Source organism: Limanda limanda, chromosome 4, assembly GCF_963576545.1.
Source record: "Limanda limanda chromosome 4, fLimLim1.1, whole genome shotgun sequence".
Taxonomy (NCBI): domain Eukaryota; kingdom Metazoa; phylum Chordata; class Actinopteri; order Pleuronectiformes; family Pleuronectidae; genus Limanda; species Limanda limanda.
The window spans coordinates 10241245-10267652 of NC_083639.1; the positions used below are offsets into that span (position 1 = coordinate 10241245).

At 40.6% G+C, this 26408-nt stretch overlaps 5 protein-coding genes across 6 annotated transcripts; 2 read left to right on the plus strand and 3 right to left on the minus strand.

Moving 5' to 3' along the window:
• Positions 1 to 606: 606 nt before the first annotated feature.
• On the minus strand, positions 607 to 4632 carry ccdc174 (coiled-coil domain containing 174). 2 transcript variants are annotated; one of them, XM_061069848.1, is made up of 11 exons: positions 4523 to 4632; positions 4248 to 4355; positions 4050 to 4150; positions 3904 to 3962; positions 3658 to 3808; positions 3342 to 3437; positions 3079 to 3215; positions 2875 to 2969; positions 2426 to 2573; positions 2179 to 2328; positions 607 to 1805 (listed from the first exon to the last, which is right to left on the minus strand). In XM_061069848.1, exons 1-11 carry the CDS (start codon positions 4562 to 4564, stop codon positions 1183 to 1185), a joined length of 1710 nt encoding a protein of 569 aa, XP_060925831.1. In that variant the 5' UTR covers positions 4565 to 4632; the 3' UTR covers positions 607 to 1182. The 2 variants fall into 2 exon arrangements, with proteins under 2 accessions (XP_060925831.1, XP_060925830.1); XM_061069847.1 differs by having other exon boundaries at positions 2179 to 2331.
• A 1794-nt stretch (positions 4633 to 6426) lies between these two features.
• Positions 6427 to 7390, plus strand: ghrl (ghrelin/obestatin prepropeptide). Its single transcript, XM_061069235.1, has 4 exons — positions 6427 to 6540; positions 7000 to 7077; positions 7154 to 7265; positions 7377 to 7390. The coding sequence occupies exons 1-4, from the start codon at positions 6427 to 6429 to the stop codon at positions 7388 to 7390; spliced, it is 318 nt and encodes a 105-aa protein (XP_060925218.1).
• A 1759-nt stretch (positions 7391 to 9149) lies between these two features.
• On the minus strand, positions 9150 to 13772 carry tatdn2 (TatD DNase domain containing 2). Its single transcript, XM_061068963.1, has 6 exons — positions 13473 to 13772; positions 12998 to 13375; positions 11825 to 12760; positions 11542 to 11669; positions 11145 to 11328; positions 9150 to 9290 (listed from the first exon to the last, which is right to left on the minus strand). Exons 1-6 carry the CDS (start codon positions 13770 to 13772, stop codon positions 9150 to 9152), a joined length of 2067 nt encoding a protein of 688 aa, XP_060924946.1.
• Positions 13773 to 18359: 4587 nt separating this feature from the next.
• Positions 18360 to 21411, minus strand: vhl (von Hippel-Lindau tumor suppressor). The gene is made up of 3 exons (XM_061069413.1): positions 20975 to 21411; positions 20461 to 20583; positions 18360 to 19708 (listed from the first exon to the last, which is right to left on the minus strand). Exons 1-3 carry the CDS (start codon positions 21159 to 21161, stop codon positions 19515 to 19517), a joined length of 504 nt encoding a protein of 167 aa, XP_060925396.1. The 5' UTR covers positions 21162 to 21411; the 3' UTR covers positions 18360 to 19514.
• Positions 21412 to 22531: 1120 nt separating this feature from the next.
• On the plus strand, positions 22532 to 23780 carry LOC132999672 (vasopressin V2 receptor-like). Its single transcript, XM_061069412.1, has 2 exons — positions 22532 to 23354; positions 23575 to 23780. Exons 1-2 carry the CDS (start codon positions 22532 to 22534, stop codon positions 23778 to 23780), a joined length of 1029 nt encoding a protein of 342 aa, XP_060925395.1.
• The last annotated feature ends 2628 nt before the right edge of the window (positions 23781 to 26408 follow it).

Below are 26408 nucleotides of genomic sequence, written 5' to 3' on the forward strand. Positions count from 1 at the left end.
TAAATTACTTGATGAGTTTACTTAAGTATTTTGGTATTAAATTAATCAGCCCTTTCAAGAAAATGCCAAAACATCCATCACTCCAGCTTCTCAGTTATGAAGCTGCTGTTTTACTCTCTACTGTGACCATAAAGGGAAAATTGTTTGGATTCAGAATAACTGTAGCAACAAATTTAGTCATCTAAAGCCATTAACTTGGACTCTGATCATCCTGGAACTATGATGTGCAACTTTGTATTTTCTGAAATAAAGATGAATTATTTCATGGAGGAAATAATCAGCAGGTTCATCAATAATAAAAATGGTTGCGAGCTGCAGCTCAAGAATTATTCCCTCCCTCTTCAAGTTCAGATAATCAGTGTTGATCACAACCAGTCTGACCGGTCAGAGGTTTTCTCCCCATTAAGGTGTACAGCGTCATCTGGTGGACATTTCCATACTGCAACTCAGTGCTAAGGTTTCAATAAACTTCCATCTTTTAACCACACAATTTCATACCCTCTTATATGCAAAAACTTCATGAAGCTTTCTATGTAAATCCTAAACTTTCGAAATCTAAAATTCACCGAATTTTTTAGTGACAAAAAAAACACAAAGACAATGCAATTTAAATTCCTGTTATTTATTAAATGCAAGAATCAGTTGTGCAAACAGAACAGTTCTCAATTGACACCTGGTGTTTGAACGATTTGAGGGAATTTGTGGCCTTCACCAATTATCTTCAAAGAACATTTGGCGTGTCCAGATGGTCTCACACTGACCCGTCATCACAGGGCTAAACAATGTTGTTTGTTTCAAGGATTCCAGTGAATGAAATTGAACTCTACATACGATAACAAAATTGATTCAATTAAAAATATCTATAATAAGCTTGATATACAACGGATATTCTGTTTATCGTATCATCATGGTTTGCCGATTCACTGAGAGATCTCTGTAGATTTCTGTATTTATATTGCCATACTTGGTCACAGCAGTTAATATGATAAAGTTGTTATTGTCTCACTCCTCTGGTTGCCTCAGGACCTTTGTGCAGGTTGATGTCTAGCATCATCCTCTAGCATCCGACAGTGTGACACTAGGCTGCAATATTCTTTTGACAAGAATAAGAAAAAGGCCAAAACTAAACAGCAGTATTATTTACAAATCCTTATACGAATCAACTACACAGCAAACGTCAGGTCACATAGTGTTCCTGTAGAAAGACAACATGTCATCCAGACTCTCAGAAGAGAGCCCCGGAGGAGGCGGCTCAGCCTGGCTGTGCTGTGAGGGCACGGGGGGCTGCTGAGCCTGGCTCTGAGGCTGAGGCGGATACTGGGGGACATACTGGGGTGGAAATTGGGGAGGAAACTGGGGTGGATACTGGGGTGGATACTGGGAGGGGTAGTGAGGAGGTAAGTGAGGTGGACCGGCAAACTGGGCAGGATGAGTAGGAGGAAATGGAGGATAAAATGGAGGAGGAGGAGCATACTGGGGATTGAAAAGAGGAGCAGACACAGGGGCTGAAACAACAGGGAGCTGTGAGGGTGGTGGCTGTGCTGTGGTCCGTGGTGGTGAAGTAGGGGGATCATTTTGTTGAGGTTGAGAAGCAGCAGTTTCAGGCCGAGGTTTTGGTTTTTCTTGACTCTCAGAGATTTCTCCGTGGCCCGTTGACCACTTGAAGGACATTTGGGATTTAGTCTCCTGAGTTTTATTCTTCCATGGTGCATGTATTTTCCGATCAGAGACATATGCAGAGGGAGGAGCAAAGTCTGACTCTCGCTCATCCCGGCGTTTGCTTTTCCATTCGCTAAACATAAACTCTGCAAGAAAAAACAGACAAAAACAGCTGTTAAGGAACCAAATATTTAGATCGTGTGCAGATGTTAAAGACAGGCGAGTAAAAACATCTTCAGATACCTAAAATCAAACATGGTTATCGTTATATAATGACTTAGTCATTTTGGACACAGGAAGAAAATGGAAATCAGTCATTATTAATATTATCTGTTTTAGTAAGGTAAACTTTAAGTTCACCGCTTTTACATCGGTCTAAATATCTGAAAAGTAAAAGTCCTACTGGTGCAAGACACTCACTCACTTGATTCAACCCCTGGTTCCAACATACTCCCTCATATTCTGATGTAAGCTGATGATCAGCAATTTAAAAATGCACATCTATGTAATCGCTGTTACCTTTGCCTCTGTCCCATTCTCTGACATGAGGAACTCCTGGTTTAGAGTCCTTCCTTTCCTGGATCTCAACGTCCACCCTCTTCACAGTACTGACCTCAGGACAGTCCTCTGGTGGCGGCGGGGATCCCATCAATTTACTTTCGTCTTCCTCTGCTGGGGGACAAGAATTTACACTAATGCTTTAATATCATTGATGAAATCATCAGTATATAGTAAACAAGGTGACTCACATAGGGTGGATTCTTACCTTCTTTCTCCTCGTCTCCGTCGTCTTCTTCAGTGCCATCAAGCTTGTTCTTCTTCATCTTCCTCTGCCTTACTTTGGCCAATCTGGCCTGTAGGATGGCCTGCCTCTTCCCCTTCAGTCGTTCTCTTTTATTCCGCTGCTCTGTTGTCTAAAGAACAGGACAGATGCAAGAGAGAAACGATATAGATGAAGCAATTTTTTGCAAGCACACCTAGTTTATAGGGGGATGAGAGATGGGCCTTTGATTGGATTAGTACAGGTAATGCTAAACACACCCATGATTGATTGAAAGGCTAAATACAACACCTTTGAACCATGCACCATGCCACATTGAACTTTTTTGCCATTTATCTAGCACCAGTGAATGGGACTTGTGGACTTGTGCCATGTGATATAAACCATGATCAACACTATAGAACCCGGTATGTGTCAGGAGATCAGGAGCTCACCTGGTCTCTGAGCATGTCCAGAGTATCTCTCTGCTTTCTGCGATGCTCTCTATCCTGAGAAAACGCAAAGTATCCAACACCAAGCTCTCGAGCCTCTGAGATGAACAAACACACAGAATTTTTATATACTTTTTTTTTATAACAGCAAAAAAAACGTAATTTCAACTAAAAGTAGAAAGATTCTGAAAATGTTTTGATAGAAACCTTGTGCTCGGATATCCTCGTAGTGGATTGGTCCAACAGGCCTCTTCATAGCCTCCTCTTCCTCCCTCTCCCACTCCTGCCTCTGCAGCTCTCGACGCATGTCCTCTGAGAGTAAAGTCTTCTCAGATGAGGATGTCCTACGTGGAATAATTATACCCGCTAAGAATTGCAATGGTCAACATGACAACGATCTAGTCTTCTATGTTTATAAAAGTTTGCCTGTAACTTAAAAGTGTTACTCATTTGTGGAATTCTTAATTTACCCTTTTCCTTTACGGTCATGGTCCATTTTGTTAAAATCGGGCAGGTCTTTCTTCATGCATCTTCGAGATCGGCCCCAAGCATCCTCAAAGTCCACCCTTCAGAAAATCAACACATTAGAAAAACAGTGTGCTAACATGCAGCCAGACTTATGCTTTCCTGATGAATACAGTTTAATAACTATTATTTAGGCTGTTGACACTTTGAGAAGGATTTGTAGTAGAGATTTTGCTAATAAGATTGATGTTTATTACTTGAAGCAACATGAAAACAAACTACACATTTCCAAATGCAAACCCATAAAGATTAAGACATTACCATTCCTCATCTGGGTTTTCAGGAGCAGGTATAGGTGTGGTGTTGTCTTCCTCTTCATCTCTCTCCCTGTTCATCTGTGCGAATGTTTCTCTCTTTTGGTCAATAATCTTCTGCGTGAAATCAACCAGGAACAGACCCTCTGTTTCTTCATCTGAGATGATATGACACAGAAAGTTAAGCATGGCACAAGGGCACATTTTGTAACGCAACCGAATATCGGGAGAGTTTGATTTAAACTTTGCCGACCTGGAAAGTCTCCTTTTGTCATCTGCTCGTAGAGTTTGGCCTTCTCCTCCAACTTGCGCCTGTAGCGAGAGCAGGGATGAGGAGTGAGACGTTTTATTCATTCCAGTGTCATGGCAGTAAATCCTCTGTTAATGTGTTGAACTCACCTCGATGTGTCCAGAGTTTTCTGCTCCTCGTCCAGCTGCTCTGCATCTTTCTCAGCCCGAGCGGACACACCCGGGTTGGGTTTGCTCCAGACATTCGGTTTCTACACAGGAGGATCAGGACAATATGTGCTGATTACGGTACTGTTTTCTGTCTGAGATTAAACGAGTGAAAGGTCAGATATAACACACACACTGTACCTTCACGTTGGATTTAGATTTCGATCCAGCTCCAGCATGGTCCTGCCCGAGCTTGTCATGTTTGAATTGTTCCTGCTTCCTGTACAGCTCAGCTTTCAGGTCCACTAACTGTAGGAAACACAACATCAGCGATTATAGGCAGAAAACAACCTGGAACTGTTTTGACACAACTCTGCTAATGGTTTAGCCGGGTAGCTAACGTTAGCTTTGATATAGTTAAACGTCACACAGCCAAACAGAGTCCGACATTTTAATTGTAACTGTAGGAAACTCACCGAAGAAGCCGTCACGTTGAACGCTTTCTTCTTTTTGTCCATAGTTATGATTTCTTCTCCACCTTAATCTCCAGGCTACTGTTGTGTTAGCCTCACTCACTTCTTCGTTGGTGTAGCTTCCGCTGGCGAAATGTGGTCTATGCGCCAACTAGTGGCGTCACTCGTGTACTACAGCACCGTCTCTCTGAGATGGTATTATCCAGTGGTGTATAAAGTACTTTAAAGCCATACTTGAGTAAAAGTACAGATATCTTACCTGAAAGTGACTTTGGTAAAAGTAGAAGTCACCCGTCAGAAAATGACTTGAGTTAAAGTATTAGAGTAGCTCATATTAAAAGTACTTAAGTATCAAAAGTATCTGGTGTTGAAATGTAGCAAAAGTACCAAAATTAAAAATGCAAAGTGCTTTTTATAGTAGGTCTATACAGACACAAAACAACCCAAAATGTTTCTCTGACTGAACTGACTGAAAAATTATAACAATATGAATATAATGTATAATTTTACAAATTTGTAACCCTAGATGAGAGAGAGTGAGAGAGAGAGCTGCGCCAACCTCCGCTGCTCAAGTAACGAGCCAGTTTGAGAATGTAAGAAGTAGAAAGAACAGATATATTCAAATGTAACGAGTAAAAGTAAAAAGTCGTCAGGAAAAGAAGTACTCAAGTAAAGTACAGATATGTGAAAAATCTACTGAAGTACAGTAACAAAGTATTTCTACTTCGTTACTTCCCACCACTGGTATTATCCCGGAGGGAGAAAACAGCAGCACAATCCAAGACTCACTAGTTCCAGTGTTTATGTCTGAGAAAAAAAACAAATGTGTGTAAACAAATGTGTAGAATTTTTTTTCATATTTGTACCTTATGATCTCAGTGGTTCAGCCTCCATCTCTCATACAGGACGTCTCCTCAGCTGATGTACCACAACTATGACCTCCAGCAGAGGTCTGGAGTCATGAAATCAAGGTCATCATCAGCTCCAGTTAAGATCCTCTGACCTGCATCATTGTGCAGCATCTACAAAGGAAAGCCTGTATGATAAATGATCTGTAGCAGGGAATCAAACTATCAACCTTCTGGTCAGTGGACGACCCGCTGATCCACCGCCGCCCCCTCATATGCCTCAGTGTAAATTCAAATGGTAAGTATCTACTCTGATAGAATTTCTCATCCTATAATCTTTGTGATTTTATGAATTCATAACAATGATTTATAAAGGGCGTTTATTTGCTATAAAAGGAGCTGATGATACTTCCACTGAAAGCAAATCCTTCAATAAACATTATTTATATCCAGGTCCCATGTGGAATTATTTGTTATACAAGTAAACCATGTGTGAATAACTAAAACTGTGTCAAAAAGAAGCTTTAACTGGTAACTGAGGAGCGCTGAGAAGAGAACTGCAAAGTTCTGCTGTAGCTTTGTTTCTATTTATTTCAGAAATGTAAATGCTTCCCATAAGCTGTGGTGTAACTGTGTTGACATAAGTTGCAGTGTTCACACTGAACAAACACTATTGGTGATTGGTATCAGTCCATTAAGTAATAGACAAGTTCTTAAATATTCTCGTACACATGCAGAATAGACTAGATCTCTGTGACTGCAATGCTATTACCCTCATTACCCAACTGAATATAATATGATTAGCAGGTCAACAGAGAAATGTCCACTTTGTTATCAATTCAAACATTTGAACAGTCTAATGCGTCCTAGACATGACAGCACAAGTATCTGTTAACATTCTGTTTAATGCATTTTAAATCTGCACGAGGGGGATGAAAGTCGGGCTATAAAAGGAGAACTACAGGTGTCAGTGTCAGATTTAGAGCAGCAGATTTGATTTGAAATCTTTTAACGCTCTATGTTGCTTCATCATTTTGCAGCGGAGACTCTGGTTCCACCATGTTTTTGAAAAGAAACACCCAGCTGCTGGTTTTGCTACTCTGCTCTCTGACCTTGTGGTGCAAGTCCACCAGCGCAGGCTCCAGTTTCCTCAGCCCGTCACACAAACCTCCGGTAAGATGCTTTCTGGGGCTCATTATGAAACAACAGCTAAAAATAGATCAGTGAATCCTCCCATGAGCTTCACTGTCAACATTACTCAATATACCACAATGGAAGACTTGTTATTTGTTTCAAAATGTCTGACCTTCCAGATATAGATATTTTACTTATTCAGTTTTCAGCCTTACAACGTAGCAAGGGTATCTAAACTCCTGCCGCTGAATCCACTCTTTGTATTACAGCAAGTTTCAAAATAGGATCTGTTAATGAGTAAATCTGTGCTGAGAATGGTGTTATGACTAAAATATATTGTTTTCTATCATTTCATGGATGTGATTCTAAATTTGTCAGCTGGAGTCAAAAGCTTTGATATGGATAGTGCAATCATAGCTAGGAAAATACAGTGACTGCATTCTGTTCTCCAGTGAAGCTGAATTGGTTACAATCATGATATATCTGGTTTAAACACAGAACAAGGGGAAACCTCCGAGAGCCGGCCGCCAAATAACAGAGGAGCAGAGTCAACCCACTGAGGACCACCACATCACGGTGAGTGGAAAGCATAACACTTGTGACAACAGCACAGCACCGAAAATCATCCCTGTGTCTTTCTGCTCTTAAGCAGGTGAGTGCCCCGTTTGAAATTGGCATCACCATGACACCAGAGGACTTTGAGGAGTACGGCGTGTTGGTGCAGGAGATCGTTCAGCGCCTGCTGGGAAACACGGAGGCAGCAGGTACACACACAACCCCCTCTGTAGTTGTGCTTCCCTGGACCAATGCATAGGAAGATAATGAAACTTACAATTTTAAATGTTATTTTTAACTATTGTCTCTTTTTGTTTCAGAGAGACCATCTTAACTTTAAATATTATGGACAAGATTGGCTGATTTACCTTTTTATTTCTTTAAGTTTCTACTTAGATAGTGATCATTAAAATAATAGTAAAAATGTCAGTTGCCTTAAAACATTGTTTCTCACACTGTTGGTAGTTAATCTGTACAATTAACCGATGTTCATCAAGTGAATCTATGAGTAAGTCTATTTCAGAGCTTTCAACCACATCTCAGTGCCACCATTAGTCGGAGATCGTTGTTAAAAATAAGTTAATATCAATTATAATTGATATATATACAACTTGAGGTTTAATTAATTTGTCAAACTATGGTTCTCATACATAAACTTAGGTCACCACCGTATATTTTATTTTCAAAACTCACCCGGGATTAGCAGATTACTCGTATTCATACCTATATGATTCAGTACAGAATATAACATAAATAAGTCTTTGTCTTCAGAGACTGACATGTGGTGATAAAAATAAAGCATCAACTGACATTTCGATTCCGTTTCATATCTGAGAAGGTCGAGGTTATGGGTGAAATGAGGAATCAGAAAGAGATGGAAGAACAGATTGGTTTGTTTTTTCCCTTTTAATCAGGACACACAATTGACACAGGCTTCTAGGCCACAGATGTTGTGATAAACCGTTGTATTATGCTGCATTCAGAAATAAAAACAAAGAACATTCATCCACTTTCAGATTGAACTGCATCTTTGAATGAAAACTCTCTCGTTGACTAAGTTTAACTGCATTCTGAGGGTGGCAACCTTTTACCAAGCACAGAGGGAAAAGTTGTTGTTTTATTACTGTTGAGAACATTGAATTACTCCCAGAACAAGTCTGCAAAGCTTCCTGTTTGAATCTCAGGAAGTCGGTCAAACAACAACACACACATTGATAAGCACTGATATAGAACCGAGAATAAAGTGGGCTCTGTCCTAAAAGCTGAAAAGAACCTAAAACACCTGGAAAAAGAGGCTTTCATTGGCAACCCGGTATAAAGAGGAACATGTTTGTTTAACACATCCCTCTTGTTAGGCCAGAAACACACGAGAGCTCTATTCATCTTTCATTAATCCGCAGATGGGAAACTGGAACTGACACGCACAAGGAGCCTGGGTGACACATTGTCAAAATAAAAAGCACTCAAACCAAATGTGAGAGGCAAACACTGTGGAAAAAGCAGGCTAATGGACCAGTCTCACCACCTCGACCTGTCTTCAGTAACACATCAGCTTGGCCCAAGGAAAGAATAACACATGTTCACTGTGTTTTAGAATATAAGACAACATGGTGAATCTTATCTTTACTCTTTTCATTCCACATGGTCAACTGCTCTTAAATCAGTATTTATAAAATAAATAAAAATAAAATGCAATGAAAGCATTAAGGATTGAAGGCCTTTAATGTATCTGCACTGCATCAAATCAAACTACGCCGAGAGCAGATAACTCAAACATACATGCACATTTCAACAAGGCAGAGCAACACACGGAGAACACAAATTAAAACAAGAACTTCTTATTAATTAATTTCTTCAATGAACAACCACAAAATATAATCAGATAAACAATAATGTACAGTATCTCTGTCAGACACGTTCAGGCATTTTTAGTTTGTTTGTTTTGTGAAATATTCAGACTGCTTCTCAACACAGCAACATCTCTCTATCAGAGGATTTATAAATCGTGAACAAAAATCCACATAAAAACTGTTTATGTGTCACAAACCAGCTGCAGAGCCTCTTATTTCTATCTGGTCCATCGTGTCTGATGATCAGATCCCGTACAGCTGAGTGGTGTTGTTTCGGACCGTGGAGAGGACGGTGGCCATGTCTTCTCCCTTCAACAGGCTCAGCTCCTGCAGAGTGTGGATGCCCATTCCAGGATGTGAAAACCGACAGACAGCTTTACTCACCTGTTAACATTGAGACACACTCATATGTATGCAGTCATAATTTACTCCCCACTTTAAATGTACCAGTGGTGTTAATTCATACCAGAGGTTTTTGGTTAATAGGTGGCAACAGTTGAATTTATTTTTATTATATCAATATATCTTGTCTCTATCCCTTCTTGGTATTGTGAAAGAATATTAAAACGATCAAAGGCTACAACTAAAACCAAGACTAATGCTCCATCACTGTGTGTCTGACGTGGTGCTCTGCAGCACAGGTGCCCCTCAGGGTACGGTGCTCTCCCCTTTCCTCTTCACCCTCTACACCTCCGACTTCACCCACAACACCACCCACTGCCACATCCAGAAGTTCTCAGATGACACAGCCATCGTTGGATGTGTTCCTGAGGGGAATGACCTGGAGTACAGGGCGGTCATCACAGACTTCGTCAGCTGGAGTGAGCTCAACCAGCTTCAGCTGAACACCAGCAAGACGAAGGAGATGATCGTGAACTTCCGGAAAAAAGCATCCAACTTAACACCAGTGAACATCCAGGGATTGGACATAGAGGTGGTGGAGAACTACAAATTCCTGGGTGTTCACCTCAACAACAAACTGGACTGGTCCGACAACACACATGCCCTCTATAAGAAGGGCCAGAGCCGCCTCCACCTGCTGAGGAGGCTGAGGTCCTTCGGAGTGTGCAGGGCTCTCCTCAGGACTTTTTATGACTCTGTGGTGGCTTCAGCAATCTTCTACGCTGTGGTCTGCTGGAGGGGGGGTAGCACGGACAGAGACAGGAGCAGGCTCAACAGACTGATAAGAAGAGCGAGCTCTGTCCTGGACTGTCCTCTGGACTCCATTGAGGAAGTGGGGGACAGAAGGATGTTAGCCAAGCTGGCGTCCATCATGGGCAACACCTCTCACCCCCTTCATGACAATGTGGGGTCCCTGAGCAGCTCCTTCAGCAGCAGACTGTTACACCCACGGTGTAAGAAGGAGAGGTTCCGCAGGTCCTTCATCCCGGCTGCAGTCAGGCTCTACAACACCAGCACCACCTGATAATGTTGTAGTCCCTGTCTATTATCTTTATCTCCACTCAACCTCTCACCATAGCTGTATTTGTATTTTTATTTTTCTTATTTATTTTTTATTTTTTTACTCAGATCACTACTATTCACAATAATATTCAACACTTTACATCTATATTTATATCATGGTCACTTATAATGGTTACATTGCAATATTTATATTTTCCTTTATACTATCTTGTAGTATTATTTATATTATGGTCACTTACTTTTAATTATTTTTTCTGTATCATGGTCACTACTGTTGCAATATTAATTATAATACTTTTGTTTTCATTACAATAACACTTACATCACTCCACTTTCTCCCCAGTACCTGCTTTTGCACAGTGTCTGTTTTGCAGGTTGTTTTTGTTTTCTGTATATTTTTACTCTCATTATGTGTAGTTTAGTAGTGTATATATTTTGATCTTTCTTTTTTATTGTTGCTTCGGCACTGTTATTTAAATTCTGTTTTTCTCTTTTTGCTGTAACAAGTGAATTTCCCCGTTGTGTGGATAAATAAAGAAATCTAATCTAATCTAAATGTCTTTAATGACGTTAGTAGCATCTAATGACAAAAAGATTTACAATATGTTTTAAATCGCACAAGAGAAACATTGATCCTTGAAATACAGCTATAAATCACAATACATCAATATCACAGTCAAAGTGATTTAATTTGATGAAATTAAATAATTTACAGTTATATAATATTATAATAAAAACAGTTGGGAAAAATAAAAATGATCAATGACACTGAAGCAGTGTTTTGGTTTTTCTAGGGCCTTAATTTATACAGACCTGTCTTGGCAGGAAGTAAGGTGCATCGGTCTCCAGCACAATGCGGTCCAGAGGGATCCGGCGGACAGCGTTTCGGGCCTCGGTGGCACTGGAGTACGTGATCAAGGCTGTGAAGCCCACGTATAAGTTGGGGAACTCTGTCAGGAAGGGCTCGATCACTGGATAACTGTTTGTGAAGCAGTGTCTGGAAACAACACGTGGAGTCAAGAGAGAAAATTCTCTCATGAAATGTTCAACAGCTAAAGTTATATATTATATTATTATATATATATATATTATTATTATTATTATATATTTGATTCTATAAGGGGGAGGAGTATACATTTAAATAGAACAAAAAATAATGATATATGTACAATGAAATGAGAATAACAAGTCTATTTTCCACAGCACACACCTGTGAATTTTATGATCTCTGGGAACACACTTCTTCATGATGACCAGTAGATCGTCATCTGCGTCTCTGCAGTGGATCACCAGCGGCTTCTTCATGGCCACGGCCAAACGCAGCTGACGCTCAAACACCTTCTCAGAGAAGCAGAGAAACAAATCAAGACGCAAAAATCATTATTGTACAAAGTAATTATTCCATTAAACACAATACAGGTCAGAGTACTTCAAAATTACAATACATAACCATCTAGGTCAACATAAACTGTTTATGTCAATTTAGTACACACCTCTTTTTGCGTGGAGGTGTTAGTTGAGTTTTTGTGCGAGTAGTCCAGCCCCATCTCACCAAATGCCACAGCTTTTGGATGTCGCATAGCCATCAGGATGTTGCGTTCTTGGACACTTGAGTATTCATTGGCAAAGTGGGGGTGGCACCCAAATGCCCCCCATACCATGTCTTCCTTCAGCAAACCCTCCCACAGGGCCTGTTTCACCGTGACCCGAGGGTGGCAGAAGTCGGCAATACAGCCTCTGTACTCTGAAGGAAAGCTGCTCTGGTACAGCCTTCGGAAACTGCTGAACGGTCCGCGGAAGCCAAGTTTTCCATAGAGCATGTCTATGTGGCAGTGTGTGTCTATGAAACCAACCTGATTGTCCAGGTTTGGGGAACTGGTCCACACAGATTCTGCCCCCAGGGAAAATCGTCTCTTGGGAGTGCCACCATGAGTAAAAGAGTAGGGGGGGTAATGAATGTTAGAACCAGCCTCTGACTGCCTGCGTGTCGTTGGTCTTGAGTGAGGTTTGGATATTCTTGTATTTGAGATGAGTGGTAGAGCAAAGGGTTCATCCATGTTGCAGGAGCGGAAAGTCTCAGTCTTTGAAGGGCCAGTGTTTGGTGGCTGCAGCTGCTTAGGAGAGATAAAAACTGTCCTCTGCGGTGATGAGAAAGTCTCAATGTCCTCAGTAGCTGCAATGGTTTCATGAGGTGACATAAAGGGGAAAGGGGACACAGTAGATCCCCGAAGATAAACCGAAGGACTCGGGCATTGTTGGTCATCAGAAGAGCCCTCCTGATGAGTCATGAAACAACACGAGATATATTCCAGAGCAGGGAGGGGTGAGATCCAACCACCTTCTGGCTCACTTTCTGTAGTGGTCTCGACAAATATAGAGTCCTGAGCAACAAACCTCCCAGGTGAGTCCTCTCCTTCCAGGATAACACGCTGTAAAACATAAAGAAATAGTGGAAAACATTACAAACCAGAACGGCACTCAGTAGAGCCATCAGTCGCCTTAAATTCAATCAAGCTGCATCAAAGGCTACAGACGTCTCTTAAACTTACCTGCTTTATTCTTAAATCAAGATCCATGAATTAAATATTGAAACAAATATTTTTGTCAGTAAATGATCAAAACAAAGCTATAAGAAAAGACAGGCTACTGAGTGTTGGATGACTTACCCGTTCATTTGTTTTCAGATCAGAGTTGTCACCTTCGGTCTCTGTGTCCTCCCACATCTCAGGGGACCAGTTGTCTTTGGATTTTGCGCAGCTAATATCAACGACAATTCTGTCAAGTGATGCCGGACTCTGCACTTCAGTCTTCACCGGTGAAGGCACAAGTGGCAAAGACACTTCAGTCTTTGGGATGTTAGGAGGGCTGCGTCTTGCATTTGTGCCGTCGAGAGCAGCTAGCATTGCCTTCCTGTAGATGACCTTTGATCCCTCTTGGGAGGTCCTCTCCCTCTTCTTCAGGATGAATGAGTGTGATGGAGATGGTGACACCTGCTGGTCGTCTGTGGATTTCAGCTGCTTGGGTGAGTTGCCCACAGGTTTTTGCTGCTGGTTTATGTGCGACAAGACAAATTTTGAACATTATGCATTAGAAAGCACATAGGAGTTAATGGGTAGAGCAACATCTCAAGTAAAGATTTACCTTTCTAGTAGTGAATGTCTCGAGATTTCTTCTGGACAGCTTCCTCAGCTTTTCTTTTCCCACAGAGGGAACACTTTTTTCCAGCACCTCTGCTTTTCTCTTGGGTGTGCTCAGACATAGTGCTTTAAAGGCTGCAGGTCCTGGAGAGTCACTGTGGGATGAAGTGTTTGAATCTTCATCTGGTGACATGTTCCTGCGCGATGGTGTGACTGAGCCAGCTCCTCTCCTCTCAAGATGTGCGGGTGAGCTGGCTGCTTTTTGTCGCCACTTGATCGTCAACTTCTTTCTGTTACTGTCCATGTTTATGTTCCTAATTAGATACAACAATAAAATGAATTAACAGTTCTGTGTGATCAGCAGGCATTTCCTGTAAGACTGTGCATTTGCTGATTTTGTTAGTGTTCACAATCTGCAGCATCTGTAACTTTTGTTGATCATCATGTGTCCGGCTTTATTTCCTAATCCATAAAGCCTTAAAACACCAATATTTGTATTAAACGACCATGGCTACAGGGTTGTTCCGTGTCAAATCATCACACCTTTAGTCCACACCATCACAGATTTAGATAAAAATCTGGATTGCACCCATGTTAGATTTCTTTGAGCAGACTATCTCGAGGCGTGGGAACCCATCAATAGTTCCTACTTTTTGCATGTCCCTGAGCATGCACTGATGACTATCTGCTGTTCCACAACATTGGAAGGAGTTACTGATGTGATGACGAAACTTCCTTGAAGTCTTGATGACATTACAGGCTAATATTCACCAACTTCAATAATTGTAAGATATAGTTGTAGAGGCTGTTTTTGCTCCAGAGAGAGGGTTGGATTAAACTCTTCTTTAGTAGCAGACAATGACAAACAGAAAACATCTCACACATCTGAACCAGATCAAATATGCGTTTTACCTCTTCACTGTGCTTATATTGATACATTATTAATAATAGTCTTTTTTTCTATCGGTCAAATTTGTTTTATAAAGGTTATTGTTGTATTGCCCAGGCCTAGAAGGCCCCCTACGCTCCACAGCATAGGATAAGCCCCGGGCTGTTTTATGAGATGAGCACCACAATGGAGTCAATCCATTTTAAAATAAAATTTAAACGCAAAACAGTTAAACTTTGGGTCTGAGATGCAGCAGAACATTAGTCTGACACACCGGTGACAAACGAGACCTTTAGCTTTAGCTGAGCATCTCTACTCCAGCCAATCACCTAGCTAGCTGCTAGCATTAGCCGCTTTTCCACGTGCTCCAAAAAGCAGCTCAGGGAGTAATTACCGGAGTTGGCCCATGTCAGGTGCGTTATGGAGACTTTACACGTATTTCTCACACGCACACGTCACTAGTTCGGTCTCTACATGGATATAAGGAGCAGATGGTGATGAAGAGTAGTGGAGTTACCTCTCAGGTGCAGCAGGTGCGTCACAGTGACGAAGAGGAGCTTCCTGACGGTGGATCAGTCCACGCGTCTCTGTCTCTGGAGCCTCAACAACTTGAGCTGATTCAGTTTCTGAACAAAACCAACACAGGAAAACCTGTCTTGGATTGATTCAAAAATGTATGGAAGACCATACGTCCCAATTGAATAAATAGATAAACACAAAGCTAACTAAATAAAGAAATAGATAGTTTGTCCTGTGAGTCTGTCCGAATCCATCAGAATTAATTTATTGAGATATAAAGTGAAATATAAAGTAAAATAGTCAGACACTTTTACATCAACTACAATTGATGCCTAACTGAAGTACTGAGCATATTGATGTGAGTGTTTACAATATTACAGTTTAATCACAACTTGGGTTATGTCCTGCTCTTTCAGAAATGATTTGATTGAAGATGCTCATGGTTTTTAGTTTTTTTAAATCATTCTTGCCCATTATATCATATTTATTGTGTATCTGAGTCCTGCGTCATCACGTCCATCTGGTGGTGACAATTCAAAAATGTTGTTATTTTTCACATGATCCAAGTCAGCAAATAATCCGTCATGGTGGCATCAATAAAATAGAATTCAAATTCGGGTAGAATCAGAAAAGGCTCTCCAATGACAGTTTATTTTAACAAATTATTTAAAAGAGATCAGTAACACACATGAACTAGTGGCCCATCATGCCCTATATACCAAAAGCTACACAGTCTATAATAATAATAATAATAATAGGAATAAATTAATTTCTGCAGGAAAATAATCTTGCAACTCAAGGTGATTGGTCAGACACTGTATGCTCCCATTGATCTGGTCATTGTTTTTAGCAAACAGTCGTTAAACCACACAATTTATATGTAAATAATTGTAAACACATTATTGCAGGGACTCTTTTTGGACTCAGGGAATTTTTGTACAGGTTTATTCTTTCAAACTGACAACAAGCAAATCACTCTTCAGAAAGCAAAAACTGCATCTTGACAGATTTTGAACTGTGTTCATCTTTGGTAAAGTGGAGATAATAACCTCAGAGTGGAATCATCTGGTGCATTTAAGTCATTCAAGCAAATCTAGACAGAAAATGTAAAGAAACTGAGTGACCCTCATCAGAGTTTTGGTAATCCCAAAAAGGTCTTGTAGGCACCGAAGCTGTATCCTTTACCTGTAAAGAAGGAATAAAGATGTATCTGTGTTCTGACCATTGAACAACGTTACACTATTGAATAGATTTGCATTGTACGGAACAATGCAAGATGCATAATTTTATAAACACTGCTTGTGACACACGTTCAGAAGTCTAAAATCTATTTTGTGAAATACAGAGCATGGTGATTATTACATATATAATGTAGATGCATCAGATTTTGATCATGACAGTCAATCACTATGCACACTCCTAAATAAGTATAATCGTAAAATACAAAGGTCCTGCTGTTCACAAAAATGTACCAAGTTTGACAGGAGGACAGAGTGAGGAGGGATGTCTGAGCCTCTTTTAACTGTAAGTGTTAAACCTTGAGTGTACAGGGGGAATGCTGAGCAGACGAATCAGGATTACGGTATGTATGGGTCTCACCCCCATATGAATATGTACGTCACGCATTCACCTATAGGTGATACACGCTCTGTACATCTGACACATTGCAGTCAATGCTTGGATCATCACTCACAAGCTGGAGCCTTCCTCTCCACGGTCCAGTAGCAGAATCCCATCCTGGCTCGGTTATTGAACACGTTCCTGTACTGGGGCATGTTTTGAGGTGAGCTTTTTTTATGGTTGATGCCTACAGAAGAACATGCGTTAGTGAAAACGTGCAGGGAAGCAAATAAAACAGAAATATTTAGACTCTTGTAAATGTGGTACCTACCGTAGGCTCGCACTGTGGAGGGGATGTGAACAAGAGCTCCCGGTTCGTCCCGAGTCAGAGCTGGTAACAGGCTGCTGGGGGTGTTGTTTGATTCATACACTAGGGTATATAATAAAACCAATGTAAAGACAAATGTTCCTTTCTAACATGCCGTCTATCCAGAGCTCTGTTTGTACTGGGCTCCAGTTTGATTTGATTACCTCCACCAAGAAGGTTATGTTTTTCACGCCTGATCATTAAATTGTTAAATTTATCAGCAGAATTATAGAAAAACTACCGAATGGATTTTAAAGAAACTTAGTAAATGCATGGGATATGGGCAGAGATAAAAAGGCATAATGGTTTGATGAAGATTGAGACAAAGAGGTGGAATTGTTTTATCACTTTCTTTAACATTGTGAATAGGGCTTTTTTTTTATACATTTGCATCAGTTTCCCAGGGAATAATTCATGGATCTTGATGAAAACAATCCTATGTATTTAGAGGACTGATATCTATGGGTCTGAGTAAATTGGGTTGATTGAATTTAAGGGGACTGGCCTTGGTGGAGGTTTGTGCTCTACTGTGTCTGTTAATAGGATAATTTCTACAAACCTGTGTCCTTCAGCAAGGCAGCTGGGACTGATGTGAGACAACCTGGTATCTATAGGTGGGGATAACATCACATAGTATCACATGAATTCAAAGTAGTTTGTGTTTTTGTTATTAATAAATATTGAGAGTTGAGTCCATACGTAGGAAATGTTTTTTTCTTCAATTTATCTTACCATTGTTTTCATTATGCTCCAGTGATCTGTCTGGAGATGTGGAAACATCACTGGGTGACTCCTTGGCCAGAAAGTCAAACTGCAGTTAAAAAGACAAGGATCATTAGCATCAGTTAGCCTCAGTTCACTCTGTTGAACTTAGTCACATCATCCATAAACACTGGATCTATAAACGTGTGTGAGACAGTGAACAAAGACTTACTGCTCTCGTCTGAAATGACTCGAGTCCCATGTTTTCTTCTTTTCCTGCATGTTCTTATTAATACTGCACTCGGTTCCCGTCGTCTCACACAAACACAAACAAAGATGGGTTTTGTTACGTTGTCGCTTAGCAACACGTTTGGCCACAGTACCCCTGCTGTGATAACCCGGAGAACTTTGTGTGCTTGATATCAGTGAATTACAAAGATTACAGCAAAGATATAAAAATCGATTTCTGGTTTTAGACATCACTAATCTATTTCTAAATCATAAAACAGCGGATACATTGATAAAACACACTTCTAAATATTCAACTAAGCCAGCTTGGGTATCTAATAATATTTTGTGTGTAGTCAATTCAATTTCAGTTTTATTTGTATATCGCAAATCATTATATACATTATCTCAAACCTACAGTGATAGAGCGCTTTGGAAACTGTTGAGGCAGAAAACTCCCTCATTTGCTGGAAATAACCTCAAGCAGAACCAGATTCAATGAGAGCGACCATCTGCCTCGACCAGTTGTGGTGAGCAGAGAAAAGTCGAAGTCAGAGTCAGGCTCTGGTCATTCGACTAACGTTTTAACTGTGTTCCTGTATCTTTCACAAAATAAACAGATGCAATAGTTTTTCAATGTTTTAATCAACTCTAAGAAATGATCTCAGTTTCATGATTTGGTTTTAAGGGTTGAGCAAGTCACTAAATATAAATACTCTGCACAGCATGTGCCCACCAGTATATATTTCATTTATACACAAATAAACAATTTAAGTCTCCATAGAAGAACAATAGAGGAAAAGGAACACAAAGTAGACAAAAACTAAAATATAAGCGACAGTGATTCACAGCGAAATCTTTAAAACTTGAAGACAATTTATCACATTTTTTTTCCATAGGAAATTAGCTGCAGTACAACATTGAAGAAGAGACTCACCACATTCATTTAAAGTGTAATGGCTAAATATTTTTTCTCTTTACAGCTCAGATAACCAAATAACGTGTTTTCTAGGGGGAGTTTTGAAGTAAGCTGGTATAACCAGTCACCCCCTATAAGAATAATACAGCCTCTAAACATTTGAGATACCCTGGTCAGCATGACAATGGGTGCAACAAAAGGGGGGTATTTGGATGTACAAAACTTTAAGAACCAATAAGAATGAGGTCAGTGAAGTACAGTACAAACAGGAGTGGAGCTCTTGGTCAAACAGGTGGTCCACACTCACATAATCCTGACAACATCTGTGTGGGTGGACGGAAGGGGGAGTTTCACCAATTACTTTCTATTCTCCCTAAATTGTGAACAAAGACTCACCTCTATTTGATTGATTCCATGAAAAAATATTCTTGTAAATTAAATAGGATTTTTGTTTAAGGAGTTAAGGTAAGACAATATGCAAGTATATGGCAATATAAAGTAGAGCAGAACACAGAAAGATGGCAAGAAATTCCCCATTTCTATAGTGGTCATTTAGAAATAAACATTTAAATCCTTACACAACATATTGGAGAACAAACAGTGCTCTCCCACAGAGGACACTGTCGTCACTTTATATACAAGCTCCACTTACTGAGAGGAAAAAGCTATTTATAGTTTATCGCTAATGAGGAAGACTTTTGCTAAAGCCACTGAGTGAAGATGACAAACAGGCAGCCGATCAAACAAAGTCTAATTTAAAAAAAATATATCCATTTTAGCTCGTTTTTTATTTTGACTTTCCGATTACGTTTAATATTGATTTGCTGCCCAAAAGTAAACAATGTCCGTCCAGTTTCCTGTCTCATTCCTCCTGGCCTTGGATCCTCTCCAGTAGATGCTGCTCTACTCGCTGGTTCATGCGGTGCAGGTCTTTCCGCACACTGGGTCGATCTTCCAGTTCTTCATGGAGACACCGCGCTATTTCCAACCTCCTGTAGTCTTCTGGTCGCACGAGGCGCCGAATCACCTGAACAGCACGATCCTTGAGGCTGTAAACTGTATAAACCAATCACATTTTTGCAATATGTCAGGTAAAGATCTCTTTTCGTACATTTCCTTGCAAATTACTGAATAAAAAAAGTGTCACAGAGGAACTTAGTGCAATACAGTAAATCAAATGTCATTTGTTCATAGAAATATGGCAGGATTACAAATAATTTTAAATAACCATGTTTGGTTTCAATCACCACAATGCACAGGGACAGGCTTCATAATTTATACACAGTCTTTCATCTTCCATACTGCACTCTTACAGTAACTGGTCACTACAGCACCTGACTCGCTGTGTTTCATTTAGGTAGAATCCCTTTTCAATACTGTATTTTATTTGAGGTAACTATGATATAGTTTCTATTTAAATTACATTTTAAGATGAATGACAACCTTTTTCTTTCTTTGCCAACTGACAGGCAGAACATACGCTTGTTTTTTTTCTGCATTACAAATGTATCAGAAGGATTCAGAGAAAACCTTTCACAGCAAGATTATCCTATGTACCTGAGTTTACGTAACAGATTTCTGGAGCTTTTTAACATTTGTAATGTTTCCAACCCCACAAGCCAAATGCCCTTCGCCTTTTTTTTCTTTTAGTGTGTCCTAAGACAATTCTAGGTAGAACTACATGTACCTGCATGAGAAGATAAACTGTATTTACCTCATTCCTAAGTGTGCTTAGACACACTTTAAGGTGGAATTGTCTTATTATCCAGACGATTCCTAATATTTTAAGGTCATTTGGTTAATCTCACCTGGTAGAGTGATGTTAGCAAATGTAGCATCTCCCCCCTCGGCTGGCTTAGGAAGGAACAGCTCTTTGCTGTTCACCCTCAGTGGATCACCTGTCTCTGCATCTCTGAACATCCACGGGTGACCTGGAGGAACATGCACGAAGGACATTAAAAAAGATCATGCACAGCTCACTGGTGATGTCACTTCACTAACAACAGGCAAATGGATTATTTAAACTCCAATTCAAAACATCAACTGTTGAATTAAGTGGACTGATTGGTGACTTTGTTGGTTATATTAGTGTTTTTGCTTCTGAGAAAACACCCTGAGACATCTGAACAGACTTCATCTTGGGGAGTAACATGTCCATGTCCACAAATCAAGATGGGGTGATATATTAATGGTGCTTCTGCTGTGGTCTTGGCTCTTTAATAAAAACACCAACAGTCCCTATACGAGCTGTCACTGTTCTAGGAGACGCAGCTCAAATGCACAGTTATTCAAACACTTGTGATGGTGGAGAAGCTGCTTTACCAACAAACGTGGACATCCTCCGTCCGGTCCCGGGCTGTAGGTCATCGTAGCTCTGCGCATGGCCCTGGTAATCGATCCACAGCGGGCGGACCACACGGGCCGTGCGGTTGCAGAACACGGCGCTGATTTGAATCCGTGTGTTCAGGGATCGAACCAGCGGCAGAGTGTGATCCCCTTCCTCAGGCATCAGTGGCTCCTTCACCGCTGAACCAGTGCAGCGAGATTAGCCCTTAAGCTAACGTTGGCTAGCAGCTAGCTAACGAGATATGCATAGACGAAGACTGTGTTCGACCGCGGAAGTTGACGGATTTATCAGAAAAGTCAAACAAAGTCGTTTGGGTCGTTTATAAAACCAGTAAACTGTGACGTCTTCATGATAGCACCGCAGCAAAAGTCTCCACTTCTCCTCAACTACTTGTTTACATTCTCTCTTCCGGTTAGACATGGGACGTCAAACTATTCTGTGCTGTGATTGGCCGAGAAAGGCATGACGACATCGGGACTGGACATGGTCTCAGACAATTGAATATATAAAGATATGTACAGTCTATATATTTCCCAATTAATAAGGCAATGTTATCGATAATTAATACATTCATTAGATATTCATCCATTAATCCTGCATATGGAAATATAAATTTTTACTATATGTTTACAACAGATTTTCGCATAGAAAAAATTGTCCATTGGTGAAAAAGAAATTACCTTTTCTGATAATAATAATTAAGGCTTTGTAGATTATTATTCCCTATACAAAACCTGCAGTATGACATGTTATTGGGTGTAATAAAAAATGTTAATATTATACTGCCAATTTAATTAAAAGTAGTCAAAATGATCCCGACGTATACCTACAACTGTATTAAGTTGGCACCTTCCAATAGGGAAATATAATATGTAATAGCTTCACTGATGGTGGTCATTCCATTGCATAACTTTTAATTATTAAGTGATAATACTATATATAACAGAATGCAGTACTTGTAATAGAATGTATAATTGTATTAAGGAATCCCATCTGTGAATACTCATAGTAGGTCTTAGTGGTGCTGAAAAATCGTTTGTTTATGAGTCTGGAGCTTTCAGGAATGTCACTTGAGCACATTGACAGGCTTTGGGTTATTTTACATCTGTAATAAAAGAAACGTCAGACTTTGAATTCCAACTCTTCACGGTACATGGAAGCTCCACCCAGTGTCATCCTCACATAAAACCCAGGGGCACAGCTGGAGAGACCTTTCAGAGCCAGACCACCCTCCTCTCCAGAGTCTCAACCTGCTCAACAACAAGTTACTCTCAACTGTAGGTGGACATTTTATTAATCTAAAGGTGGGTAGAAATAAAATACCTAGGTGACCAAAGCTTTTTAAGTATGTTGATTGGCTCTCTAAGTTACTTTACATCAGAATCAAAAAAGTGTCATTCATTATTGAACACTTGTGTATGATCTTTTGGAACCGTGTCAGATCTCCAGGTAACGGATCTATTTGTTCTTCAGTTCCCTCGGAGGGTCTCGGTCCTCTGGCAGCTCTGATCTGTCCCCCCCACCCGGGCACGATGTGTCCTCTGAATGACAGCGGCTCTGTGCAGGACCTGCCGCGGGACGAGGGCTTGGCCGTGGTGGAGATCGCTCTGCTCAGCGTCATCTTCGTCTGCGCCTCCATCCTCAACACCTCGGTGCTCGTCGGCCTCTGGAGACAACGCAAGCAGATGTCCCGGATGCGCGTCTTCGTGTTCCACCTGTGCCTCGCGGACATGGTGGTCGCCTTCTTCCAGGTGTGTCCCCAGCTCATGTGGGACATCACGGACAGATTCGTGGGGCCCGACCTGGTGTGCCGCCTGGTGAAGTACCTGCAGGTCCTGGGCATGTTCTCGTCCACCTACATGATCGTGGTGATGACGGTGGACAGATACCAAGCTGTGTGCAAGCCGATGGTGAAGTTCCAGCGCTCCCGGACGAGACTGAACATCCCGGTGTGCGTGGCTTGGGGCGTCTCTCTGCTGGGCAGCCTGCCGCAGGTCTTCATCTTCTCACAGGTCGAGGTGGCTCCCGGGGTGTTCGACTGCTGGGCGAACTTCGTCCAGCCGTGGGGACTGCAGACTTACGTCACCTGGACCACGCTGGTCATTTTTGTTTTACCCGTCATCACGATTGTTTTTTGCCAAGTGCGCATCTGCCAGGCCATCCAGATCAACCTGTACCAGAAGATCCAGCGGCTCGGTGTTCCATCCAGAGCCAGCAGCGTGGCCGGGATGTCCAGAGCCAGAGTCAAGACGCTGAAGATGACAGTGTTTATCGTGCTGGCTTATATCGTCTGCTGGGCTCCCTTCTTCACCGTCCAGCTCTGGTCCGCCTGGGACACACATGCCCCAAAAGAAAGTAAGTCATTAAATGATTCGGACTGGTTTCTCAGTTTCATTGTTTTTGATTGTGTCATTTGCTTTGGGGGATCTTCCTGACCCTTGTTAACAGTAAAGTTGGGGCCCCGGCGCGCTCTCATGTGTGCGTAATTACGCGCAAAATCCCCGACTCTTTAATAAGTATCAAATTGTTCTTCTTTGCAACGTTGTGACACTTTGCGGTTCTCCTCTTCTTCCAGATGCGATTTTCACCATCCTGATGTTGCTGGCCAGTCTGAACAGCTGCGCGAACCCCGTCATCTACCTGGTGTTCAGCGACCAGATTCCCAAAAGGCTGGTCACACTCATGTGTCCGCGAGAGTCCACCGGCGATTCAATGCAGGACGAGGCGACGCTGGTCAGCACATTGTACATGAGCTTCAAAAATGTCTCCGAGCCCAAATAAGGACAACAAGTCTAGAAAAGGGGGGGAAAGTCCTGCATTGAAACGTGTAGGTCCTGCAGAGCATCTGAACTCCCTGTGTTCTTCTGAACTGGAAATGTGAGGACAGGACGAAATTAGTCTCTCTGGGTCTTTGACATGTAAAGATGGTTTGTCATTGAAGTAGTCCCCAAAAGACAGAATTGGGCTCTTCATGAATGAAAACTGTGCTCCAGGTGTTGGAGGTTGACAGAATTCAAAAGCAAGTTGGACACTGAGGTTCTGTTCATCCTTCTTTGTCTTGTAGCGTGAATCAAGTTAAGACGTTGACAGATCTTTTGCTGTGTAAAAATATTCTTTGCATTTGAGAGAAGCTCAATAAACACTTTCATCTTCACACAGATTCAGTCAATGAGTAAAGTATGAAGAATCTAGGTGTGTCTTAGTGTTTTGTTATTTTATGTCTATGCAAATCTGGCCTTCTTTGCATGAGTGGAATTAAGAGCAAATACCAGTTTATACACTACAGGACTTTAAAAAATACCACAGTCCTTTGAGTTGAGTTCAAATAAGTAAAAATTTAAATGAAGTTAGTTTCTTAAAAAAACAACAGTGTTTTTTTTTATTAATATAAGATAATAAATACAAGGTCATTGTTTAAAGTTTGAAACACAGAATGTGTCTGCCTCAAACAAGCTGTAAAATAAGAACTGTGTGTTTAAAAAGCTGTGAACTACATTTGTCACTTGGATAAATATTTTGTCTCTCTTAAAAGAACACGAGGTCGCCCACTGAGTGATGGCATTTGTACAATATGGTTTATGCTATAACCCCAACAAAAGAAAGCAAATGTGTAGTAAAATCATATTCTCACTAATGCATCGTCTCATTTACTTGTGTTTAAAAAGATTCCAAAAGTCTGAGACCACATTCACATGAATGAGAAAGTGGCCTCAGCATTTTGGCCCTCAACGTATATATTGTATATAAATGATGTACATGTATATAGACCATTTGTTTATATGTCAAAGTGAGAGATTATGACAATAACATTCAAAGACTGTTCAGCAAACTGGTTGTTTGCAACAGGACACCTGAGCTTCATCTGTAATATATTCACTTAAAAAATGATTTTCTTCATCTTATCATTGTTACGTATGGAAAAGATACTAGCCAGACTCAAGCCTGGTGTAAATGGTATGTGCTATAGCTGCTTGACAACCCTGAGACTAAGCATGATGGTGTTACACAACATGTCCTGTTTCACTTCAGCCACATCTTGGTGAGTATACAGCTCAGAGTAAAAAGGTTTTATCAAAGTAAAACATTTTGATTCTGATTTCAGTCAAACCTGAAATCAGCCAATGAGAAACATTTTCTTTCTGCCATTATTTTGTAGAATTGGGAAACGAAAGCTCTGTAATTAGATCAGACTAGAGGCAAATCATTTGTCAAAGCGATAGAGTGAATAATTCCAACAGTGGAAGTGAGCAGAACAAATGGAAAGGTTTGTGTTAGTTTTACTGAGGCAGATTCAGTCTACATATTTTACTCTGTGCTTTTCATGATTATTATTGATCAAATATAAAAATAATCAGCCGCATGATAACAGCATTGTAAGAGGAATCCTTTAATCCACATGCAAGCCACAGCTCATATGGTTTTAGCACTAAACTGGTAAACACGGGTAAATCATTTAAGTTGTTACACCAGCAGGTTTCTGTCAGTGTAAGTGATGAACAAAGTTTCTGCTGATGAAGAGGAGTCCACCAACATCTGGCAAAATCTAATCTGCCTCCTGCTGCTTGGACATTGATCAGCAGAAGAAGTGCTGTCGTAAATAAAATGAAGTCAAGCCTTTCAGTGTTTCACTCTAGCTTTTCTGAATGATTATCTCTTTTCTCCAGTATTATATTATATATCATTTAATTCCACATGTCAACCATTGGGTGTTTCTCAGATTTCTGGATGGTAGTGAGGATATAGATTTCACACTTCTCCTTCATTCTATCTGACTATTCTATAAAAACATTTTTGAGAAAACTAAGTAAAGTGAAAAGCTTAAAAAATGATGTTAAAGTTGAGTCACTGAAATTATTTCCTGAAACGTTTGTGTTGTCTACTGCCACTGTTTACTCTTGTCTTCACCAAACAGAGAGAGGAACAGACTCGGCCATAAACAGCCTGTTGTGCTCATCCCCTTATCAGACCACATATGGGTCTGATGAGGACTGATCAACCTAAATACTTTCCACTGTTCCTGACGGCACTAATGAATGTAATTATAGTTAATGCCAGCAGAGAACATGAAAAGACATGAGTGTATGTGTATGTGTTAGAATCAACAAACATCTTAATTGACTACAAGCCACGTCATCCCTGTTTCAAGTACTTCTCTGGATTAGATCCTGCTTCAGAGAAAATTAGCCAATAAGCAGCCATTTAACATTGGCTGCTACAATTACCTGATTTCTGCTAATAATGTTCCAGCAGATCTATAGATAGCTCGTTCCTTCGTAACTTATAGAAATTATTCAACTCAGCCTCAGGTCCAATTACTCGGAAGCCCACCCTCCTTAAAAAGATTCAAAGATGAGTAATTTTTCACAGGCAGAAGGAAATATGATTACTTCTAATGACAGAGAGAAGAGA